The 19,906-nt window shown below is 46.8% G+C and overlaps 1 protein-coding gene across 1 annotated transcript in view; it reads left to right on the top strand.

The window, feature by feature from the left end:
- Positions 1-6,530: 6,530 nt before the first annotated feature.
- Positions 6,531-19,906, top strand: part of FSTL1 (follistatin like 1) — a 53,405-nt gene continuing 40,029 nt past the window's right edge. Inside the window, exons 1-2 of the mRNA XM_074534786.1 lie at positions 6,531-6,998; positions 7,094-7,153. Of these exons, the coding sequence (XP_074390887.1) occupies positions 6,546-6,998; positions 7,094-7,153 (513 nt within the window). The 5' untranslated portion in view covers positions 6,531-6,545. The remainder of the gene's footprint in view (positions 6,999-7,093; positions 7,154-19,906) is intronic.

Here is a 19,906-nt window from a genome sequence, read left to right as displayed (position 1 = left end):
CTGTGTACAGAACATTGCAGCAGTCTGTACTTTAAAAAGGCTGTGTCGACCTTTCCTTCAGGTCTCACAGACCCCTGGTGACTCACAGAGCTGCTGCTCCACACCCAGTCTCCACTGACCCAGTCTTGGCTCACATAGCTCAAATGCATTTTAGGCAAATTCCTGAACACCTTCTAGCAAGTATCCCAGGCTCTGCCACGGCCTGGGACAGATAGCTCTGTGTGTGTGATCATGTCCCATGCTATCTCATCCTTAGAGGATGAGAATAGCAAAATTATTCAGAGTGGCTGGAAGAACCTGAGAACTCCTGTCCTCTAGTCCATGGAAGTGACTGGCACAGTCTGAGAGGTTTTTGTATATGTATATATACAAAATAATGTATATAATGTATACATTATAATATATAATTACATTACATTATAATAACCTTATAATGTAAGGGTAAGGAGAAGGTAGCTGCAAGACCTGAGTTTGAGATGTACTCTGACAGTCCTGTAGCATTGCTGAGAGACAGGATCTGCTGCTGTGGCAGTTGTTTGAATGGATTGGTGGCATCTTGGTGTGCACTGAGTTTCTACTGTCACACAGCTGTGGACAGATTATGCAGGTTAGGAGACAATCTTAGACAGAGCTGCTCAGCAGAGGGTCACCTCAGCGGTCTCTGAGGTCCCATACCATGTAGATGGAGTATGTGGTGTTGAGGCACACAAAAACCTCTGCACAAAATCTTCCCACTCCTCAGCAGGTTCATTAGCTCTGTGTCCTTGCCCTTCCCCAGAAGGGGCTGGCTGCACACACCCCAGCACCTCCTGTGACTTTCATATTAACCCTTGAAATGCCCACTGGCTCTTCTGGCACTTGGTGCTCTGACTTGGTAGCCAGGATCTGAAGGTCCCAAAGCTGAGCCACAAGCGATGAGCTTTGGCTGCTGAAGCAGGAGCCTGCTTCTTTTCAGCAGGATGGCAGGTGCTAGCTCACCTCCTGGAAGTTTTTCTGGATATTTCATTCAAATGTTAAGCTCCCCTGCATGACAGCAGCAATTGAGAGGTGAGAAAAGTGAGCAGCGTGTGGAACACTTGTGTTTTGTTGGGATAAAATTAACAGATTATAACGGGTCTGTGCCTGAGCTAAGGACATCCTGGGTTGATTTCCTGCTACATTCATGAGCACAAACCCCCTACTGTTTCGTAATGGAGGAAGTGCTCTTAATTGTGTGAATCAGGATTTGCTGGTGCAGATAACTGCTCGCTCCACAGCAGCAGTATTTTGGGAATAGTGTGCCGGGGTTATTGTATGGAATATGGCAGGGCTGAGTACATCTTTGTAGCTCAATGATGCAGAAAGACAAAGTAGCTGAAATTTCATTCGGCCACAGAAGAGTCCTCGATGTGGCTCTGTGGTCTGACAGAAATGACCTTAGCAACTCCTCAGTGAAAGTGTCTGCAAAATGAGGGAAATAATGGGGAAGGAAGTGGAAGGCAGTGATCTTTATTTCCTCACTTTCAAAGAATAGTATCCATATCTAATAGTTTGTGCTGTGAAGTGCATGTGACATTGGCAGGTGTGGAGTTAAGCTGGGACTCTGCCCTGCAGTGTTTCTTCCTGGCAGTGTGTACCTGCATCCTGCTTTGTGATGTACATTACACATGAGGAAATCCATATTATGAATTGGGTGGGCCCATTCAACTGCCTAAACAATGGACAATTCACCTTACCTTGATACCAGAATTAATTAACTTACCCAAGACTTAATTTGCTAGGCTTCTAGCAACAAATTGCCTGTTGCATTATCAAACTGTCTCTGAGGGACTTTTGGGGTCAGACTCAAATCCAACAAACTGAGGCAGTAGCACGTTGGCTAGGACCTAATAATAATAACCTAATAATAACTGTGGGTACAGATATTTTGCTAGTGACTGCCTCATTTGGATGAAATAAGGGTTTTGCTCATCTAAGTGATAAGCCACGTCTCCTCTGCACCAGGTTAGATGTGGCAGACATTGACTATGAACCAATCTCTGTTACCAGTCATCATCTACACAATGGTGGAAGCACACATCTGGCAGCTGGGATAGCTCTTACTCCCCATCAGGCTGGGGGGCAGCCTTGTAAATTATATTGGACTGCCTGGGAACACTGTTTCCTTCATGCCAGCTGCTGCTCTGGATGCATGAAACATGTTCTTTGTACGTAAAGAATCACAGTAATTCTCACAGGCCCATATCTCCACATCACTGCTAGTGAACTTACCCGTTCTGAGCTGTTTGGCCATGGACAAGCACCACCCTAGAGAGCACTTCCAGGGAGTTGTATCAAACTGCTTTTGGATCAGTAGGACTTCTTTTGTGAGAGTGCTTTTACTTTAAAGGTTTTGCCAAACTTAAAGGACCAAACAAGTTCATTGAATAATTCAGGTTGGAAGAGACCTCAGTCTACCCTCCTGCTCCAAACAGGGTTCCTTTTCCAGGCTGAACAAGCCTTGTGCCCTCAGCCTCTTTACAAAGGGCACGTGCAGGAGCAGAATCAAAACCAAGAGTATTTAATTTATCTGTGCTGCATCCTGGCCTGACAGCAGTGGAGTGGAGTGGACTGGCACGAGGAACATGCTGAGACAGAAGCATGACACTACTGAGGACAGATGGACTGTTTCCACACTGAGGCTTTGAGACTGATTTTTCTTTCTTCTTTTCTTTTTCTGACTTGGATCCAAGTGTAGCTCAAGCCCATGAAGTACTGTGAACATCAAGTTAGCCTTGGCCAGGCTGTGGCAAATGCAGAGTGGATACGGTGACACCGTCTGGACATGGGTGCAGCTCTGTGCCCACTCCTGATGGGCATGGCCTACCTGGGTTATCACACCTGGGTGCAGGGGCTGGATGAATTCTGTGAGGAAATGCTGCCTTTGGGAGCTCGTCTGAAATAAGAAAAGCTCACCTTGAATAAGGGATACCAAGGATAAAGTTTAAGGGCCAGGTTGTCAAAGGATTTAGGCATTTTACTGCTCTAGCTAATGGAATATCCAAAAGTCTATCAAATGCATTAACCATTAGAGAAGGCATTTTAAACAAACCACATAGCCTGCTAGTGCCAGACTTGTGTGCCCTTTGGTCAGCAATGTCCATAGCACTACCTGCAAAATAAAGACACCCACTAGAGGAGCAAAAGAAGGGAAGGTATAGCACTTTATTACATCAGGTCTGAAACAGAGCTTTAAAGAATAATTATTAGTACAAGTACTGCAGCTGGAGCAGGAGCAAGAAACGAGGAAACCACAATGAGAAAGAAAATTACAAGAGCAAGGGAATAAAAAAAAAAGAAAACAAAAAAAAACAAAGCCAGAAGAATAGAAAAAAAAATCTATATTTAACAAAGTGCAGTCTGCACAGCAACCAAACTCCAGAAAAGTAGTTACAGACTCAAGTCAGCACTCCCAGGTCAGGGGGACACCTGGAGAAGGCTGCTGAGTTCTCAAAGAAGGTGGTGAAGTGTCCAATGGGATCCACGTATTACAGCTCTGGGGACCCTCACGCCGGCCTTGCAGTCATCCTAGAGTTCATTTGTGTCTGATGCTCCAGGCTTTCCCCTCATGTCTGGCAGTCTTGGCCTATGTCTGCTGGGGAAACCCAGGCATCCCTTGGCCCTTCCTCAGTGCTGGCAGTCTGGTCCATGAGGAGTCACTGCTCACACAGCTCAAGACAACACAGATGTCTCTGGTGCCACACGAGCTGAGCCTTCTCAGCTACAACTTAACAGGTTTGCTACTCAAAAATAATTCCCTGCTTCTTAATTCCACCAAATAATGTTGCTTCAGCTTTCCTCCTCTTCAATGGGACAGACTGTTGTCCTGTCACAAAGGCCACTTGCCAAACAGCTTGGTTTCTTGAATTGTAACTTAAAACACAGTGCAGGCTGAGCAATCACTGACTTCATCACAGCAATGTGAGCACAACCCCATCCCTTAGGGCAGATGTTTCATATGGCAGGGGAAATGGGGAAACATGAAGGATGTGGGTGGTGGATAGGAGTGAGGTAATGTGGAGAGGGTGATATAATGGTACAGCCACAAGGGTTGGGTGAAGGCTTAAGAAGTAATTTTTGGCTTGTTTAGCCTCATTTCCCTGGGAGACGAGGCTTACAGTATCATTTTGGGTGTATATGTGTGCACATGCTGTAATAAGGGAGAGGCTGAGCCTTCAGAGCAACCCTCATGAGACACCAGAGATCCAGGGGAGTGATCTTGACAGTGCCCCAAGAATGGAGAAAGCCTTTGTTGAAGCCTGCATTTTATTAAACACAGGGGAATGTATCCACCCACGAGATGTACACTTGCATGTGTCCGGGCTTTCCTTGATCTGCTTCTCAGGCAACAACTTCTTACTGAATTTCAGTCGTGCAGCCACTTGGGGATAAGTATGTATCTCAAAATTTGCAATCCCATATGTGTAACAAAATGTTTGTTTTAGAAATACCAATGACTGGAAAGTAAGCATCAGCAGAAATGAAATACTGGTATATGTAATAGAACAACATCTTCTCTGTAGAGCAATGATTCCCAATTTCTTTGGCCCACCAGAGCATTGCAGCCTTCAAAATTTCAGGCAAACATCGTTCACCCTTATAATGAAGCTTTTAGCTGAAAGCATTTTTATGATACTTTGGTTGTGTAGCCAGAAATGATGAATTACCTCATCCATTATGGCCACATCTTGAAAACACAACTGTAAATGCATTTGCTTCCCCCGTATTCTAGTGCTTCTGATTCAAGTTGTGTGTTTTGGGTCCATCACGAAAGAGCAAAGAGTCCCATCAGATTTATTTGTCACGCACTCAGGTTGTATAAACTGTTCCTTTGCAGTTTATGGTTTTAAATGGTGAAAGTTTGGGGGGAAAAAGTGAAAAGTTTGTTGGATATCATGTATTTGGTTATAAAATGTGTGCCTTTGTACACAGCAATAAGGCTCTGGTGTCTGCACCGAGATTGTTTTGTCTTGTGCTCACCCTTTCTGATGGTTGTATGAGAGATGATTTTTGGTTTTTACTTCTACCCATTTCCACATGATAGAAACTAACTTGAAGAAATATATTTTCGTGTACCTGAATGTCAATGCAGAATGGGGGATTTAATCCTTTACTTTCTGTTCCATATTTAGTCCTTTGAGTACACAGAAGAAAAACCCATGCTCATGGTGACCTACACAATCTAGCAGAGTGCCCAATCACACCTACATGAGGAGGCTGCCTGTGGTATCAGGGAGGGGATGTGGGCACTGGGAGACTCTTGCTAGTGCTCTGTTCTGAAGGCTAATATGAGTCACTTTTACTCTCTGGAAATAGAGAGCCTCCTCATGTAACACAGCTTCCACAGAGCTGAGTATCAAGGGCACAGAAATTGATTAATCTTTTAAAATGTGTTTATCATGGGCTATTTGTTTTTTTCTTATCGCGGCACTCACTTCAGGGTGACTCAGGGTGAGTTTCTGCAAACTAGAGGCCAGCTGATTTCAGCCATAACTATGTCTGTGCTGTATCATGAGGCAATCAATGACTCCAGAACAAAGAGCTACATCATGAAAGGTGAGTTTCAAAAAACCAAAACCAAGCAATGAAAATCACATTGTTCAGCATCAGCAGTGAAATAATTAGACATCTCCTGAGGATGGATTTATAGACTAGAACCATTCACAGGCAGAAGCAGAACTTGCTGGGGAGGTTGCTTTATAAATGCAAAATTAGTAACAGTAGTCCTAAAAACAAAACTGAGTAAGGAAGCAGAGGCTGAGGAAGCACAGAAAAATGCACAGCTGCCATGAACAGACCAGATGTGGGCTGATCTAGGGTAACTCTTCCTAGACTTTTCTCCTTGCAGCAGGATGCTGGAATACTCTTTGGTCTTTGTGAATGAGGGTATGCATGCCAGCATCTCCCTTGGTGCCTGCCTGCATTGAGGGCACAGAATAAAGCAGGAAAAGAAGACGGCTTATGGGCATGCTTGGTCAGAGTGAGACGGTATTTTAAAGCCAGGGGTGTCATTTTTGGTTACAACAAACCTCAAAACTCCAGAAAATGCCTTTGACGACCAGTGTCATAGTGTTGCTTGCTGTGACAGAGGTTTCTGAATGTGCCCAAGGCAATGGGTCTCTTTGCATTGTCACCTCCTCTCTTCTGCCTACTGGAGGCTACTGAAATTCAGAGATAAAGAGCTAAAACAAGAGGATCACAAGTATTTATACACAAATGAGCACCACCAGGCATTTCACGTGGGATTTTGAGCCCCTGTGTCTGGCATGAAGCCCTGGCTGCCTGTTTTGCTCAGAGAACATTTGGCTTCTAACATGTATGGTCTAAACCCTTATTTTTAAATCTGCCCACATCCCGACAGGAGTCACACCCGTAGCTGTGGCCAGCACTCCAGTGGCCTCAGGGCTGGAGCGTGGGGGGACAGGGGGTTGAGTCGGTGAGTGAATCCCGCCTGTGGAAAAGCCACCTCGTGCCTCAGTTTCCTCATTTTGTGACAATGTGAGGGGCGGCTGCGGCCCCTCGGCGGGATGCTCTTGTCCCGGCGGGCGGGCATCAACCTGCCCCAGCACGGCTGTCGCCGCTGCTCGGGACCCGCACCGGGGCAGGGCTGGGGTAGCCTCCCCGGAGCCGCGTTCTGCCCGGCGGGATGTGCGAAGCCGGGCGTTGTGGGGCGGCAGCCGAGTCCCCTGGACGCCCCTCAGCCTCCCGCTGCCTTCAAAGGCCGCCGAGGTCGCCGTGGGGCGCCGAGGGGCCGGCGGCGGGAGGGACGGGGGCACCGCCGAGGGGCGGCGGGGAGCGGGCGGGGGCCGGGGAGGAGTCGGCCCCGGGGCGGGGGTCGGGCCGGGCCGGGGGTGGAGCCGCGGGCTGGCGGGTCGGGGCGAGGGGGAGCCCTCCCCTTCCCTTCAGCAGCGAGCCGGAGCCGGGGAAGGCGCCTCCGCAACTCGTCCTGCCCCGCCGGTGCCGCCGCCGCCCGCAGCATGGTGAGAGGGGTCCAGGGCGGGAAGTTCGGCGGCGGCGGCCGCCCCGCCGGCCCCGGCCCGGCCCGCGCTCACCGCCTCCCGCTCCTTTCTTGCAGATGTGGAAAACTCTCCCGCTGCTCTGCGCCCTGCTGGCCGCCGCCCGCCTGCGAGCCGAGGTAGGCGCGGGGCCCCGGCGGCGGGACGGGGAACGGGACGGGACGGGACGGGTGGGGACAGCGGGGGCGCCGCGGGGGAGCAGCCGGGAGCGGGCGAAGTGGCAGCCGGGGCGGAGAGGGAAGTTGCGGGGCCGGGGGCGCCTCGGTGGGGCCAGGGGCTGTGTCCGCGCTGGGGCCGGATCCCTGCATCCCGCCAGCGGGACGGGCTCCCCCGGCAGCTCCCTCCCTCCTCTCCATCCCTCCCTCCCTCTCTTCCGCGCGCTCTTTCCCTCGCTCTTCTTTTCTTCCTTTCCTTCATTGCAATGACATTGAAAACCTTTGAAAGCCCCCAGCTGCAACCCCCCCAGCTCTGTTGACAGAAAACAAACGGTGCCTGCATTCCCGGTTGCGGCGGCCTCCCTAAAAAGTGAAGTCAGAAACAAAATATTCGATAATTACGGCGGGGAAATGTGGAAGTGATTTGAGGAAAATGAACTCAAGCTGAGCTGGGAAGGGAGGCCGAGCCTGCCTTCGGAGGAAGGCGGTCCCACTCGGGGGGCAGCTCGTCCTCCCTCCCTGCATATTTTCTCCCTACATGTTTCTCCCAGATGGCGAGACCCACCCTAGAGCATCGCAGTTTGGCTCCACGAAAAAAAAAAAAAAGGCATAAACACGTCTGGTTCCCTCTTTTTCTGCCTCCCACCAGTGGATTGTGCTGCCTGGGTTATGGTAAAGAATGGGATTTAGGATGGAGCCCATGGCTGTTGCTCTCTGTCCCTGAGCAAAGCTCTTTGTGAACTCCCTGCACCGGCCAGGTGAGGAGCAGAGATGATACAGGGTGGTTGTAGCCAGCACTGTTGGGCTCTGGTCGCTGCTATCATGAAAACCAGGGGGAGTGGGAATGAGCTGTTATGGACCAGCATTTCACATCTGCCTGTACATGATCATATTGTAATACACGATCTTCCCAAAGCGTGACATACTTATGTAGTGAGTGTTTCCATGCATCCTCTCCAACACTGTCCTGAATAAGCTAAATTGTGGTCATTCATTTTCTTAGGAACCCTAAATAAATCTTAATCAGCTCGGGTCATTATGCACCAACACCTCTGTAGGAAGGAGGTGCACAGCATAAGAAAAATTATAATAACAGCTAAATAATGATGACACTGGTCTGAGTAAAGCCTTCTGGGACCAATAACCCAGAGAAACAGCCAAAATATGTTTGGCCCTGCACTTGTGATTTCATTGGTGTTGCTAACATTGTCGAAGTGCTAAATCCTGCTTTTTGCCTGATGTTCTCTAATTTGTGGTACCTGGATAGCTTCCCAAATGTAAGTACTGTCATGTCTCTGTGTCTCACCTGCAAACTGAAAGTAAGAAAAAATGTACAGCCATCATGTTCAAAACTTGGTTTTAAAAGGCAGTTAAGGCTTGAGTGAATAAATGAATTATTATGACTGGCTTCAGAGATAATGGTCCAAGTGGCAAACCAGTGAATGTTTTGGTTTGATTCCAGTCTAAGTTCAGGAAAACTTGAGACATCATGATGACTGAGGTCTGGGTCTGGTTTCAGGGAAAACGGACACTTGACGCAACTTTTGTTTTAGGGTTCAGTTTGATTCCTCTGTGCTAGTAGCTGCCAAGCAGTGAATATCAGTTCAGTCACAGGTAGCATCCCACCCTCTGGGATATTTAGCCCTTCTCATTTTCTAGGGAGTGGGCTGTGCTTGAAGGTGGGCTGCTTGTAATTCAGAGACAGCTTTGATGGTTACCCACTTCTAAATGTTTCTTGTTACTACTCTACTGCATCACTGGCATTCAGTAAGATTAGTGTGGCATTTTCCTGTGTGGTTTTCCCTTTCCAGATTTTGGAAGCGATAACCCTCTCTATGCCTTCTGTTTCTGCTGCAGCATGCACTTTGTCCCTTTCAGTACATTCAGAATATTAACACTGAGCCTTAAGCTTCTAATCCTTTTGTTAGCAAAACTCTGAGTTGTACTGGGGTTCTTGTACAACATTCATTTCTACAACATTGTTAGGTGCATAATTAGAGTCTTTAAGGAAAGAAAGAAATTGCTTCAGTAAATGTTCCTGGCATAACTTCATGCAGACTGGAAAATCTGAGGCGTGCCAGAACTTTGGAGCTTTTCTTGGCCTGGTTCAGTAATAGTCACAAGAGCAATAGACGGTGAACTGTACTCCTCGGATGGAGGCCAGCCACCAGCTTCAGACAGCCCCTTTTATCTCTCTCTTCCTGGGTCAGACTCAATGAGCTGGCTGTTCACTCATATTAACAGGGATACTGCAGATGTGAAGTTACTCATATTCTCAGCTGGGGCTCCCAAAGCATATGGAGTGATTTTTGGGAAGAATCCATCACAATAGAGGAAAAGGGAGAGGCTTGCAATGTCTGTTGAATGTATTTAAAGTCAATCAGTTGTTCACTTCCTGCTGGAGTAAGTTACCTAGTTAGCACTGGAGAGCAGTCCAGGTGCTATTTGGCTCTGCCCATTGAGGTCTGAAGGGTGGGACCACTTCCACACCAGCATCATTCTGTGTCCCACCAGGTTACTTGTTTCACAATAAGAGTGAGGGGTTTTCTTGTTTTCATTTTCACTTAAACCTCATCAGAATCTTTAAGAAAGTTATTTTCACCATGAATTTTAGATGTTAGCACAGTGGTTTATGCCAGCATGAGTATATTGGTGTGAGCTGTGGATACAAGTCCTTTCTTGAATCCAGCCTTGCCAAGAGGAGAGGTCACTGACCTCGCCTGCCTTCTGCTCCTTGCAAGTTTTCTGGCCATTCAAAATAATCTCTGGGGCCTGTAGCTGTTCTTCTGAACTATCCTTAACCCATTTCTGGCCAAATGAGCCATCCTTTGGAAAGAGTTATGTGTAAATAGTTTGATCTGACTTGTCAAATTTTGGCTAAAAAGGGCAAGCAGAGGAAAACAAGTGACTCCCCTCTTGTGAGGAGACGTACAAACAGATCTGAGGCACTATAACCCCTGAGCAACGCAGTGGTGACAAATATCTGGAGGCAGATTCACAACCTTTTCTAAAAGCATGGTGTTTGCAGTGTCTACATCTGTTGTAACTTTGGGATGATTTTTTTCACCTGACCTCTGTTTCCCTAAACAGAGGTAATTTTTCGATATGAAAAGCTGAAAAGGGATGTTAAGGAGGAAGGAGAAGGCAGAGATTTCTGTTTGCTTAACTCACCTAAGTGCTTCCTCTTGATCTGACGTGGCTGTTTTTTCATGTAAGGAGAGCAACTCTTCACCCTTTCCAAGACTTGTGCCCTTTGCCAGCAGAGTACTTGTGTGCACCAGGGGATTTGGAGCTGGGAATTCAGACAGTCTTCACAGGACTTGGTGTACTTCCTCTCACTGGGTTGTTCACACAGTGTAGCCAGCATCAGGAGCTTGCCTTGGTCAGACTTTTCCCATGTTTTTGAAATGGACAAAACCTAAAAACTGATGTCTTAATAAATGAAACAGATTAAATTTAAATTGAAATTCCTATGTAATTACATAGCTGTATTTGGCTCTGAAGCCATCATTTTAAGAAATTTGCTTTTTGAAATTAAATGATAGAGACTTTATGAATAGTTTAGTCCTGCTTTCACTGATAATTTAGCCAGGACAGTGGACAGAAAAGGCAGCATGGTGCCAATGATGTGGATAACTCAGGCTGTTTTTAATAGGCACTGGCTTTGTGCAATACAACCCAGCAGTAACACATTCATAAAATAATTTAATAAAAGTGACTTCCCAGGTCTAGTCTAGCAATCGCATCTTCAGTGGAAGGAAAGATTGCATCCATTCTTTCTCCTTGAGCTGGTTTTGGAGTAATAGGTGTCTTCCTTCTTGAAATCCTTCCCTTGAGTGCCAGACCAGCCATTGCTGGAATTGCATCTCAAGACAATAAGCACCTTTTAAATGGGAAGGCAGAGAAGAAGTGATTCTTTCCTGGGAGCACAGCAAAGGCTCATGAGTGCCAAGCCTATTTTTTAAGGTGCGTGCTGTGCCACCAGGCAGCTGCTGTGCTGCAGATGTCCCAGGAGTTGGAGTGTGGGAGATGTCCAAGCTGTTCTGTCCGAGGCACCTCATTGTGCTGAAGCCACTGGCCAAGTGTCGGAGTGTTTGAACAACCACCCGGCCCTTCTGAAGGAGCTGTAACCTCGGAGCAGCAGCATGTGTGGCATGAGCTCTGCAGCAGTGTCGTGTAGCACTGCCATGTGCGTGGCACCCAAATGCTGCTTCTCAGCCGGAGGCGCTGTCAGAGCCGAGCTGCTTTGTGCGAGTGAACGCCTTCATCTGCCCGAGTGCAAATTCCTTGCCGGCAATTAATAGGGGGCTGCTGCTGGGGGCTGCCGAGGAGGCAGCTCTGCTCCCAGCACAGGAGGAAGGGACTGGCCGAGTCTCCTGTTGCATTTTCCAGCTGCTGTTATTGGTACAGCTGCTTACCCATCGGGAGGCTTCGGGACACCTTTGATCTTTCTTGTGTGGTGTTACATGAGCTGGGGAGTGTTTCTCTTTGTACAGAAGAGAGTTTGTCACGAATCTCAGCCAGATGTCTCTTCCCAGACTGATGAGACTCCCATTAACCAGGCTGTGTTTCCGCCACATATCCTGTGAGCTAGATGAGATTGGTTCTCAGAAATGCCTTGTTTACCTGGGTCGCATCTGTCTTTGCAGGGAGATTGGCTTCTGCTCTATGGTGATAGCTATGCTAATCTGTGAATAACCAACATTTCCTTGGAGAGATTTATCTCTCACAGCGTGGTCTCTGAGTTTAGCAAGCAAAAAGAGCAGCCTGCTGTTGTGCTGTGAAGTGTACTTCCTTCTACAGCTGCATCTGGGTGGTAGACAAGGGGTTATACACATCTGGGCTTTACCAGGGGTTGTAGGTTTTGCCACAGCTGTGTACTGTTAGGTGTGAGCTGGTAGAGCAGGGGTGTATTTGCTCTCGACTGTGGGGTTCTGATTGCAAGTTCTTGGTATTAAATAAACAAACAGCTGATAAACAAGTCTGGAGGCTCCAATGCTCTGTTAAAGCACAGATAACTGCAGCACAAGCAGCAAGTCTGTGGCATTTTCTTGCTACTTTTTCTCATATGTGTTTCAGCATGGATCTGGGCTGAAGACGCCAGGCAGCAGTAATGAGTGGCTGTCCCTTCTCTGCCTTGCAAGCTAGCTACCCAAAAGTGAAGCTCATATAAGCTGCTATGAAATTTTGCTACTGTAGTTTTGTCACTTATTACAGTGTACCTCTTGGGTTTGGTGTGGGCCCTGTGGGTGCTTGGGGCAGTGGTTTAGATAAAGATTACCTGTAAGAGTTGAAAAGCAAATTCATGCTCCAGTCTGCAAATGTGGAATTTCTTGCAGACGTCTGCACCTTGTTTGGAGTGCAACTGGAGGCCTATAAGCTAGAAACAAATCGGAGGCTCCTCTTGGACAAATACCTTGGAAAGACCAAAGGATTTGGGGTGGATGACTGGAGAGGAGTTTAGTATCTTGTTAACTTCAGCTGGAAGTGAATCCCATATTTCCACTGTTTGACAGCTAAACAGTGTTTTCCTTGGCTGTACTCTCTCAACTGCTGGCCCAGAGATGGACCTCTAACTACTTTCTCAAAATACCTTAATGCTGTGTAATGGACCCCATAGAAGCCAGCTTTTCTCATTCCTTCTTCTTAATCCTTCCCTTTTGCACTGCAAAGACCAGCAAACCAGCTTGAAGGAACAATGGAGAGAAACAAATAAAAACACCAAGACAGAGCCACTGTGTTTCATTTGCAGGAAGAGAGGATTTGCACACTTATGCTCCAAGCATAGCAGGGCTGTTTGGACAGCTATTTGTTATCCACTGCTGGTAGTCCCTAGCCAGTACATCTTCCTTCTGATCCCATTTCTGCTTCTTGCTTAGAGTCCCGAGACAGGATCAAGAGACCTTGGGAATATGAATGCTGGTAGAGCTTCCAGTGCTTAATCAGCTTCTTCCCAACAATGGAAATCTTCAAGAAACAGGGATTTGAAGATTGCTTCATAGCCAGAAACAAATTCTTTAGTTTTGTATCTGTGAGGAGACCTAGAGAGGTCTTTCCATGACCTCTCTAGGTCTCCTCACAGATAGAAAACTAAAGAATGTGCTACCCATGGCAGTAGCATGAGTCAAACCTGAAAGGGTCATAAGTCTTACAAGTCATGGGAGGGGAGCAGAAGATGTTAAACTCTTTGATAAGAGAGAACCAAGAGTGGAGTGACAGGAGTAGGTTGGCAAAGGTACCTGCTTCTGATGGAGAGATATACTGGTGAACCTTGTCCTAATGAAGGAGCCCAGAGCCTGGGTGTACTTCCTGCCATCAGAAATGCTATCCTTACCTGCCTTTTCCTTGTCACCCTGCTGCAATGGTGAGATATTTTGGGGCTTGAGTGTCAGAGAGGCAGAACAAGGAATTTGTGCCCATCACCAGGATGGCCTTTGGCAGGCACTGGCCAGCTGATAAGTTGGCCTCCAGTGCTGTGTTGTCCAGGGATGGTTTTGACAGCAGAGCCTGCTGTTTTCCCAACAATGGATCGATCTGCAGGACTGTTCCTGGGAAGGTGCCCCTCCATGCTAGAGCAGCCCCTGCCATTTAAGCACTGGTAATTTTAGCCCAAAGCCAAGAGCTTTCCTTCTGCATGATGTAACTCCTTGCGTATGTACTTCTTGCTGCTCTGGGACTTGCTTTCCCCTCCTGGTTTTGGCTGCATTTTCATGTTTATGTTCAAGGAAGCGTAAGTATGAGGGATTGGAATTGTTGTCTCATTTCCTATATGTAGGAGGAAGCGATTTCATTGGGGAATTTTTGCAATGTCTGGATCATTTAGTTGTCTGGGTGAGTAAAATTCCTCAGGGATAACTGTAAAGGTTGTGACCGAGCTCTGGTCTGCAGTTTGTGCATTCAAACCCAGAGCTCTGGAAGATTAGGGTGGCAAGGGACCAAGCATTCATGTGGGAGGCATCGCCTTCAGCTTGGCAGAAAAGCTTCGGTGTTCCTGTGTGAGGACAGCGTGTTTGCTCCACCATGCAAGCTCTGGGGTATTCCAGTCCTAAGACAATGAATGCCACACGAGTAGTGTCAGCCTAATCTTCTGGCAGTTCTCTCCCTCTCCAATTGCCCTCTGGATGGATCATGGAGAAGTCAGGTGGCAGCAGAGGCTCAGCTTCTCACAAAGCTCTTTTTCTGTCATCCCCAGGACTGGGGCTTGGACCCCTTTGTAGAGGATGATGTGTAAGGGTAAGGAGGAGCAGGTTAAGCAGGGAGTACTTCTATATTCTTTCCTTGTTCAGAAAAACAGACTGTTTTTTCTACAAGGTATCACTGCATGCCCTGGGATTAGAAGCTGCTTGTACAAACCATAGCCATTAGTGTCTTGTTAAATCCAGTTTCACACATCCCTGATAAGAGATGCCCCCCTCCTGTTCTTTGAAAAATGATACTCCGCTCTGGAATATCTCAGATTTAGTAAGTTTATCTTCACGGTCCTCTTCTGTGAGCAAGTAGACCATTAATTATTTAATTCTGCCCCAGTGTTCCTAATTACACCCCCCTGTTCATTGATAATCAGTGCCTCCCCCGTGCCATTATCTCCACCTTGTACACACAGCCGGTTTATGGGACCCCTCGGCTCAGTGCTCAGCACGCCTCTTTTCATCTCCTTGTAGCTCCCCTCCTCCTGTCAATGCAGGAAAGGGAACAGACGTATGTGATCTGATTCTCTGTTTGGTGTCCCCTTTGAACCTTCTCAAGTAACTTTTAAACTGAAAAGCCAGTTTCAGTCATGTTTAGTGAAGCATGTTAATTTCTTAGAGGATACAGTGTTGCTCTAAGCTTTGTAAAAGTAGGTGCGGTGCTACAGCGCTTACCGCCTTACCGGAGGGAAAAGCTTGAGTGTGAGATCAGCTTCTGCTGCAGGCCAGAGAAGAAATTTATGAGCATTCCCCAGTGACTGTAGTTCATACCTTCATAGGCACTAAATGCCATCAGCCTCAAGAAGGAATCTGCAGGAAGCAGTTTGTGGAACAACTTATTGTTGCTCAACTTTGAACTCGGTGCTTTGTCTTCTCCTCTTTGGCGCTCGCAGCTGTGTGCAGTCACCCAGGAGGGTGTCATGGAGGAAACTGAGCCTAAGCAGAGCTAATCAGGGGGCACAAAATGTGGTTTGTTGCACCTCGTGTGCACTCACACCCATGTGCACAGAGCTGCTGTGCCCGGTCCTGTTACTTGCTGGTAACTCCTGCAAACCAGACCTGGGATGGGAGAATGGAGGATGTAGCAAAATTTGCAGTGGATATGGATTATTTGTGGATTTCCTGTCTTGCTGGGTGAGTGTTAAATCTCACTGTGGTCTGTGAAAAGCTTGAACTCACACAGTGCCAGCACCGTGCCTGGGCTGCTCCTGGCTTTGTGCACGGGAAAACCAAAAGAGATGGGAGAACAGCTGGGTGTTAACACGTCCTCACAAATCACTGCCAAGCTCTTCTGCAGTGCAGCAGCACACATACAGATGCTGGGGTGAGTTAGGCCATCCTGGCTGCAGATGCAAGGTCAACTGTAAACCAGCATTAAACAGAGACAACTATTTGAGGTTTGGGTGTTTTGGTTTTGTTTCAGGTTAATATTTATTTGCTGTGGGGTTTTGGCAGGGTGGAGGGACTACAGCAGACTCTGAGCATCTGTGGTTCAAACACTGTCAGAGCCTGTGGGCATCAAGAAAATGCAAACAGACTCTTTGCAGACCAATTTGTCCTCACTCTTAGCATGATGCCATGATTTGTATTTAGGCTTGGGGCAAGGCATCCTATTCCTCTAAGATGTGGTGCTCACATCTGTAAGACAAGAATAATGATGGTGCCATGCCTCATAGCAGGGTTATAAAGCTGAACGCATTCTTGTTAAGAAAAGTTTAAAAGCTCTCATGTAGAAGGTGCAGCAGGCATTGCCGAGCATAATTTTCCTTGCCAGCAATGATAACAACAGTAAGAAACAGGGAGAAAAAATGTAGACCATAGTTACTGGTTGATACAGCAATTTCTTGCCAGCCAGTAAAGATGTGCAAAAAGGGCATAATATGGGCCGCCTTCAAGTTGTGAGCCAGCCACAGAGGTGGCTGAATGTTTTGATGAAGCCAGAGAGAGAATGAAGCAGGTCATAAAGTGGGAGAGCTGGGTCTCTCAGAGGGGACTGCACTTCTGGGGTACATTTGCTCTCACAGGAAAGCAGTAAGCACCTCTCCATTCCCTAATATCTCAGAGGAAAAAAACTAGATCTGTGCTATAAGGGGAGCACTTGACATTATGACAATGTAGATTTCCCAGTGTTCTGGTTCACCAGAGAACGTTACACAGCATAGTCCCTTGCTTTCCCTGACAGGTCTGCCAGAGGTTGACAAGGGAGAGAAGATGGGTTAGTGATTTCCATTGGTTGTCATGGAAACTAATGGAAATTACTCCTTTCTTCTTTTTTTTTTTGTCTGTCTGTAGTATATGAAAATTTTGTTAAAACAACTAGAAAGTATTCTTTCTTTTTCTCTCTCTTGTTTTTAACACTTTAATTGCTGACTTCTGCTCTTCAAAAGTATTTTGTTGGCAGAATTTTCCTAGGGAAGTTTATATGTAGTTTTTGAATGCTCTAAAGTTTGTATTGGGGATGAGCATCTGAAGTAGGGCGGCTGCTGGTCAGTTCTGTGTGCTGAGCTGCTTTCCACTCTGACAGCTTCTGCAAGGTACCTATGTGACCATTTTCTCACCAAAAGGCTTAAAAGTAAGATGGCAGGTAGCCTGAGTGTTCTGTTTCCCATGTAAATGGTAAGCAGATGATTAGCTACTCTGAAAAAGCACAAGCTGGATGAAAGGGCGATGATAATGCCAATTTATCAGCCAGTGAGTTGTCAGGCTTGCTGACACAGTGATAGTAAAGAGCTTAGAGAATTTCAGATTAGAGGTATGGGTGTAACACAATGTATTATTACTGCTATTTCATGTAAACATCAGAATGTCTTGTTGCTAAAAATATGACTGTCTTCCAACTCCACTGACACTAAAAGGGGCAATTTTCCCCATAGATTAGTAGATGGTGAGACCAAAAGGAGCGATTGTGTTTTAGTTCTGCCCTCTTGCACAATGCAGCCCGTATATCTAGGTTTTTTTTTTATTCATTCCATTTGCTCTGGACTCTACAATGTGTCTTAAAAACATCTAGTCTTGATTAAGTAATTACTACAAATGGAAAATACCACTGTGTTTAGTATGTTGCTGCAGTGGTTAATTACCCACATGCTGTTACACCTCATTTCTGGCTTGCATTTGTCTAGTCTTGATCTACAGATGCTGAATCTTCTGTTTAATCCACTAAACAGCAGAAGCCTTTAGTCCAGTGTGTCTCTTCCCTGCTGCTGTAACTGTGGTCTGTACAAGGACTGCTCCCAGTCTTGTCTTTGGCAAACTGAACAGTCTGAGCTCCTCAAGCCATCCCCTGGCCAGGTGAGTTTCCTGATCTCTTGCTCAGCACTGGGTCTCCATGCAGTGCATCCCTCTGCCAGTGTGTGCTCCCTCACTCTGTGATGACAGGGCACTTCCATGTGCTTGTTACTGGGAATCCATAAATACTGGGCAATGTAAATTGTGAAAAGAAGAAAGGCAAAACCACTACAAGCCCTGATTTGCTACTAGGGAGTTTATACACATTAACACACACACCATCAGGAGGCACAGCTGGTGAAGTTTTCACAATGGGGGTGCTCCCTTAGTACACAAATGTGCTGCTGTTGTTACCAGCTAAAGCCTTGGGTTTGAGTTTCCTAAAATACATGCTTAAGTTAAAGGTCAATATTTGGAGGCTTTCTGACCCTCTTAACTTTACAGGTGAGATTTGACTGGTCTGGGGGCCAGGAGGTGTGCTCAGCACTGCTTGTATCCTGTAGGAGGCAAGCAGCCAAACTGCGGCACCTCAGCCAGCTGAAGCCTGTCCTCAGGCAGCCTCAGCTGAAGCTTGCTGGGGCTCCTGCGCTCCCCAACCAGTGCCCTGAGCACGCTCTCTCTTTGTCTTTCACTTTTGTCCTTAAGTAGGGATGTTGGACTTTTTTCTCCTCTGAGAGAAAGTGGAAAGCTGGCTGTGTTTCTTGGCCTCAGGTCCTTTCTGGTTCACATCTTGGAAAGAGTAAATGGGTGAGGCTGAAGGTTTGTGCTTTCATAGCTTTAAGGCATCTTCCTGCATGGCAGCCTTTACTGGGCAGCAGAGGCGGTCAGATAAAGAAAGCTCATGGACTTTTTCTGTGGGCAAGCTAGTTGGGAGTCTTTTTTTGTCAGTGATGAGAAGTGAAAGGAGATAGTTCCCTTTCCTGAGGTGATGCTTTCACCCTGTGCTCTGCTGCAAGCTTGAAACTAATTTTTAATAAAAGTCTGGCAAGATGCAACAAAGCCCTGTTTCTCAGGGCTGTGATTTTTAGACTTGTAGCCACACTTTCTTCAGACATGCATCTAAAGAATTGGTTACAGAGTGTGTGAGTTGCTCTACCTGTGAGCTGCCCTGAAGAAAGGTGAGCATCTCCTGTGCTGCTTTGTCTTTGTGCTCCCTTTTCTTTATTCTCTGCCCTTAGGCAGCTGAAAACTGAACTCTGCCCCCAGAATAACTCTAGATGTTTGGGATGAGGGTGAGCATAGTTTTTAATTTTTTATCTCTACAGACATGAGAGAAAACATTGGACAATGGAGCACAGGGAGTGCAAAAGAGGTGCCCTCCCTCTCTGCCCCAACACGTTCCCTACAGCCCCTGTGACAGGAGCCCTTTGCTGGCTGCTTTGTTTTTTGGATGGAGGAGACCCTTAATGCTTTTTCAGAGAAGCTGTGGTCTGTCCCCATGGTTCCTCTCACATAAAACCTCTCCTTCAGAGCCTCCAGCAGCACCTGTCACCAGGTGAGAGGAGATTTCCACCTCCCCACAGGACATTTGCCCATGGTCCCCTTCTGGAATGGAGAGCTTGTTAAGTGTTCATTTATTGCAGAGGCAAATTCCAGAGGACACTAAGTGATGTACTCAAGGACAAAGGTACCATGACCGAAGGGTGGATGCAGAAGCATTTATCAGCTTAATTCTGTGTGAGAAGGACTTTGTGTCCTTGCTCATGCAGTGCATGGCAGGATAGTGTCATGGAACAACTGCAGTTGGTGGAAGGTGAGGATGGGCTTACCTGGCAGGACTTTCAAGGCTTCCCACAGACTTCCCATGTGGCATTGGATTAGTGCTGAAGACAGATAATGTATCTAACATTCGTGGAGAACAGGGGAGTTAGTTTCCTAAATGATGATAGTGGTCTGAGCCTGCTTCAAGGTGAGTGTTTTTGTAGAATTTTCCTCATCCTGTGTCAGCACGTAAGATTCTTAAAGAAGAGCTTTCTACCCCATGACCACATTTAGGTGATAATACAGTGAAGTTCATGCCTGCTTTCAGGAAGCAGCTCTCTGATACAGTAGTGGAAAGTGTGCATACAGCTCTCTCAGCTTTCATACCTAGGCCTGTTTGTTTAGCCAGCAGGTGTTCACACAGTAAGTACCAGGAGTCCCAAATTAGTTCCTTTCAGCCTCTGTCCCATCCAGCAGCATTATGTGTTCCTAAGGGGCTTTTGAAAGCATTAGGATGTCTTAGGGAGGAGTGCTCATATTTGCATCATTATTTTTTATAGGATTTAGCTGTTAAAAGCCAGGCACACTGCATACTGCTGGC

Source organism: Zonotrichia albicollis, chromosome 2 (genome assembly GCF_047830755.1).
Source record: "Zonotrichia albicollis isolate bZonAlb1 chromosome 2, bZonAlb1.hap1, whole genome shotgun sequence".
Lineage (NCBI taxonomy): Eukaryota > Metazoa > Chordata > Aves > Passeriformes > Passerellidae > Zonotrichia > Zonotrichia albicollis.
Note: the sequence above shows the minus strand (reverse complement) of the source record. Positions and strands in the feature narration are given on the sequence as shown.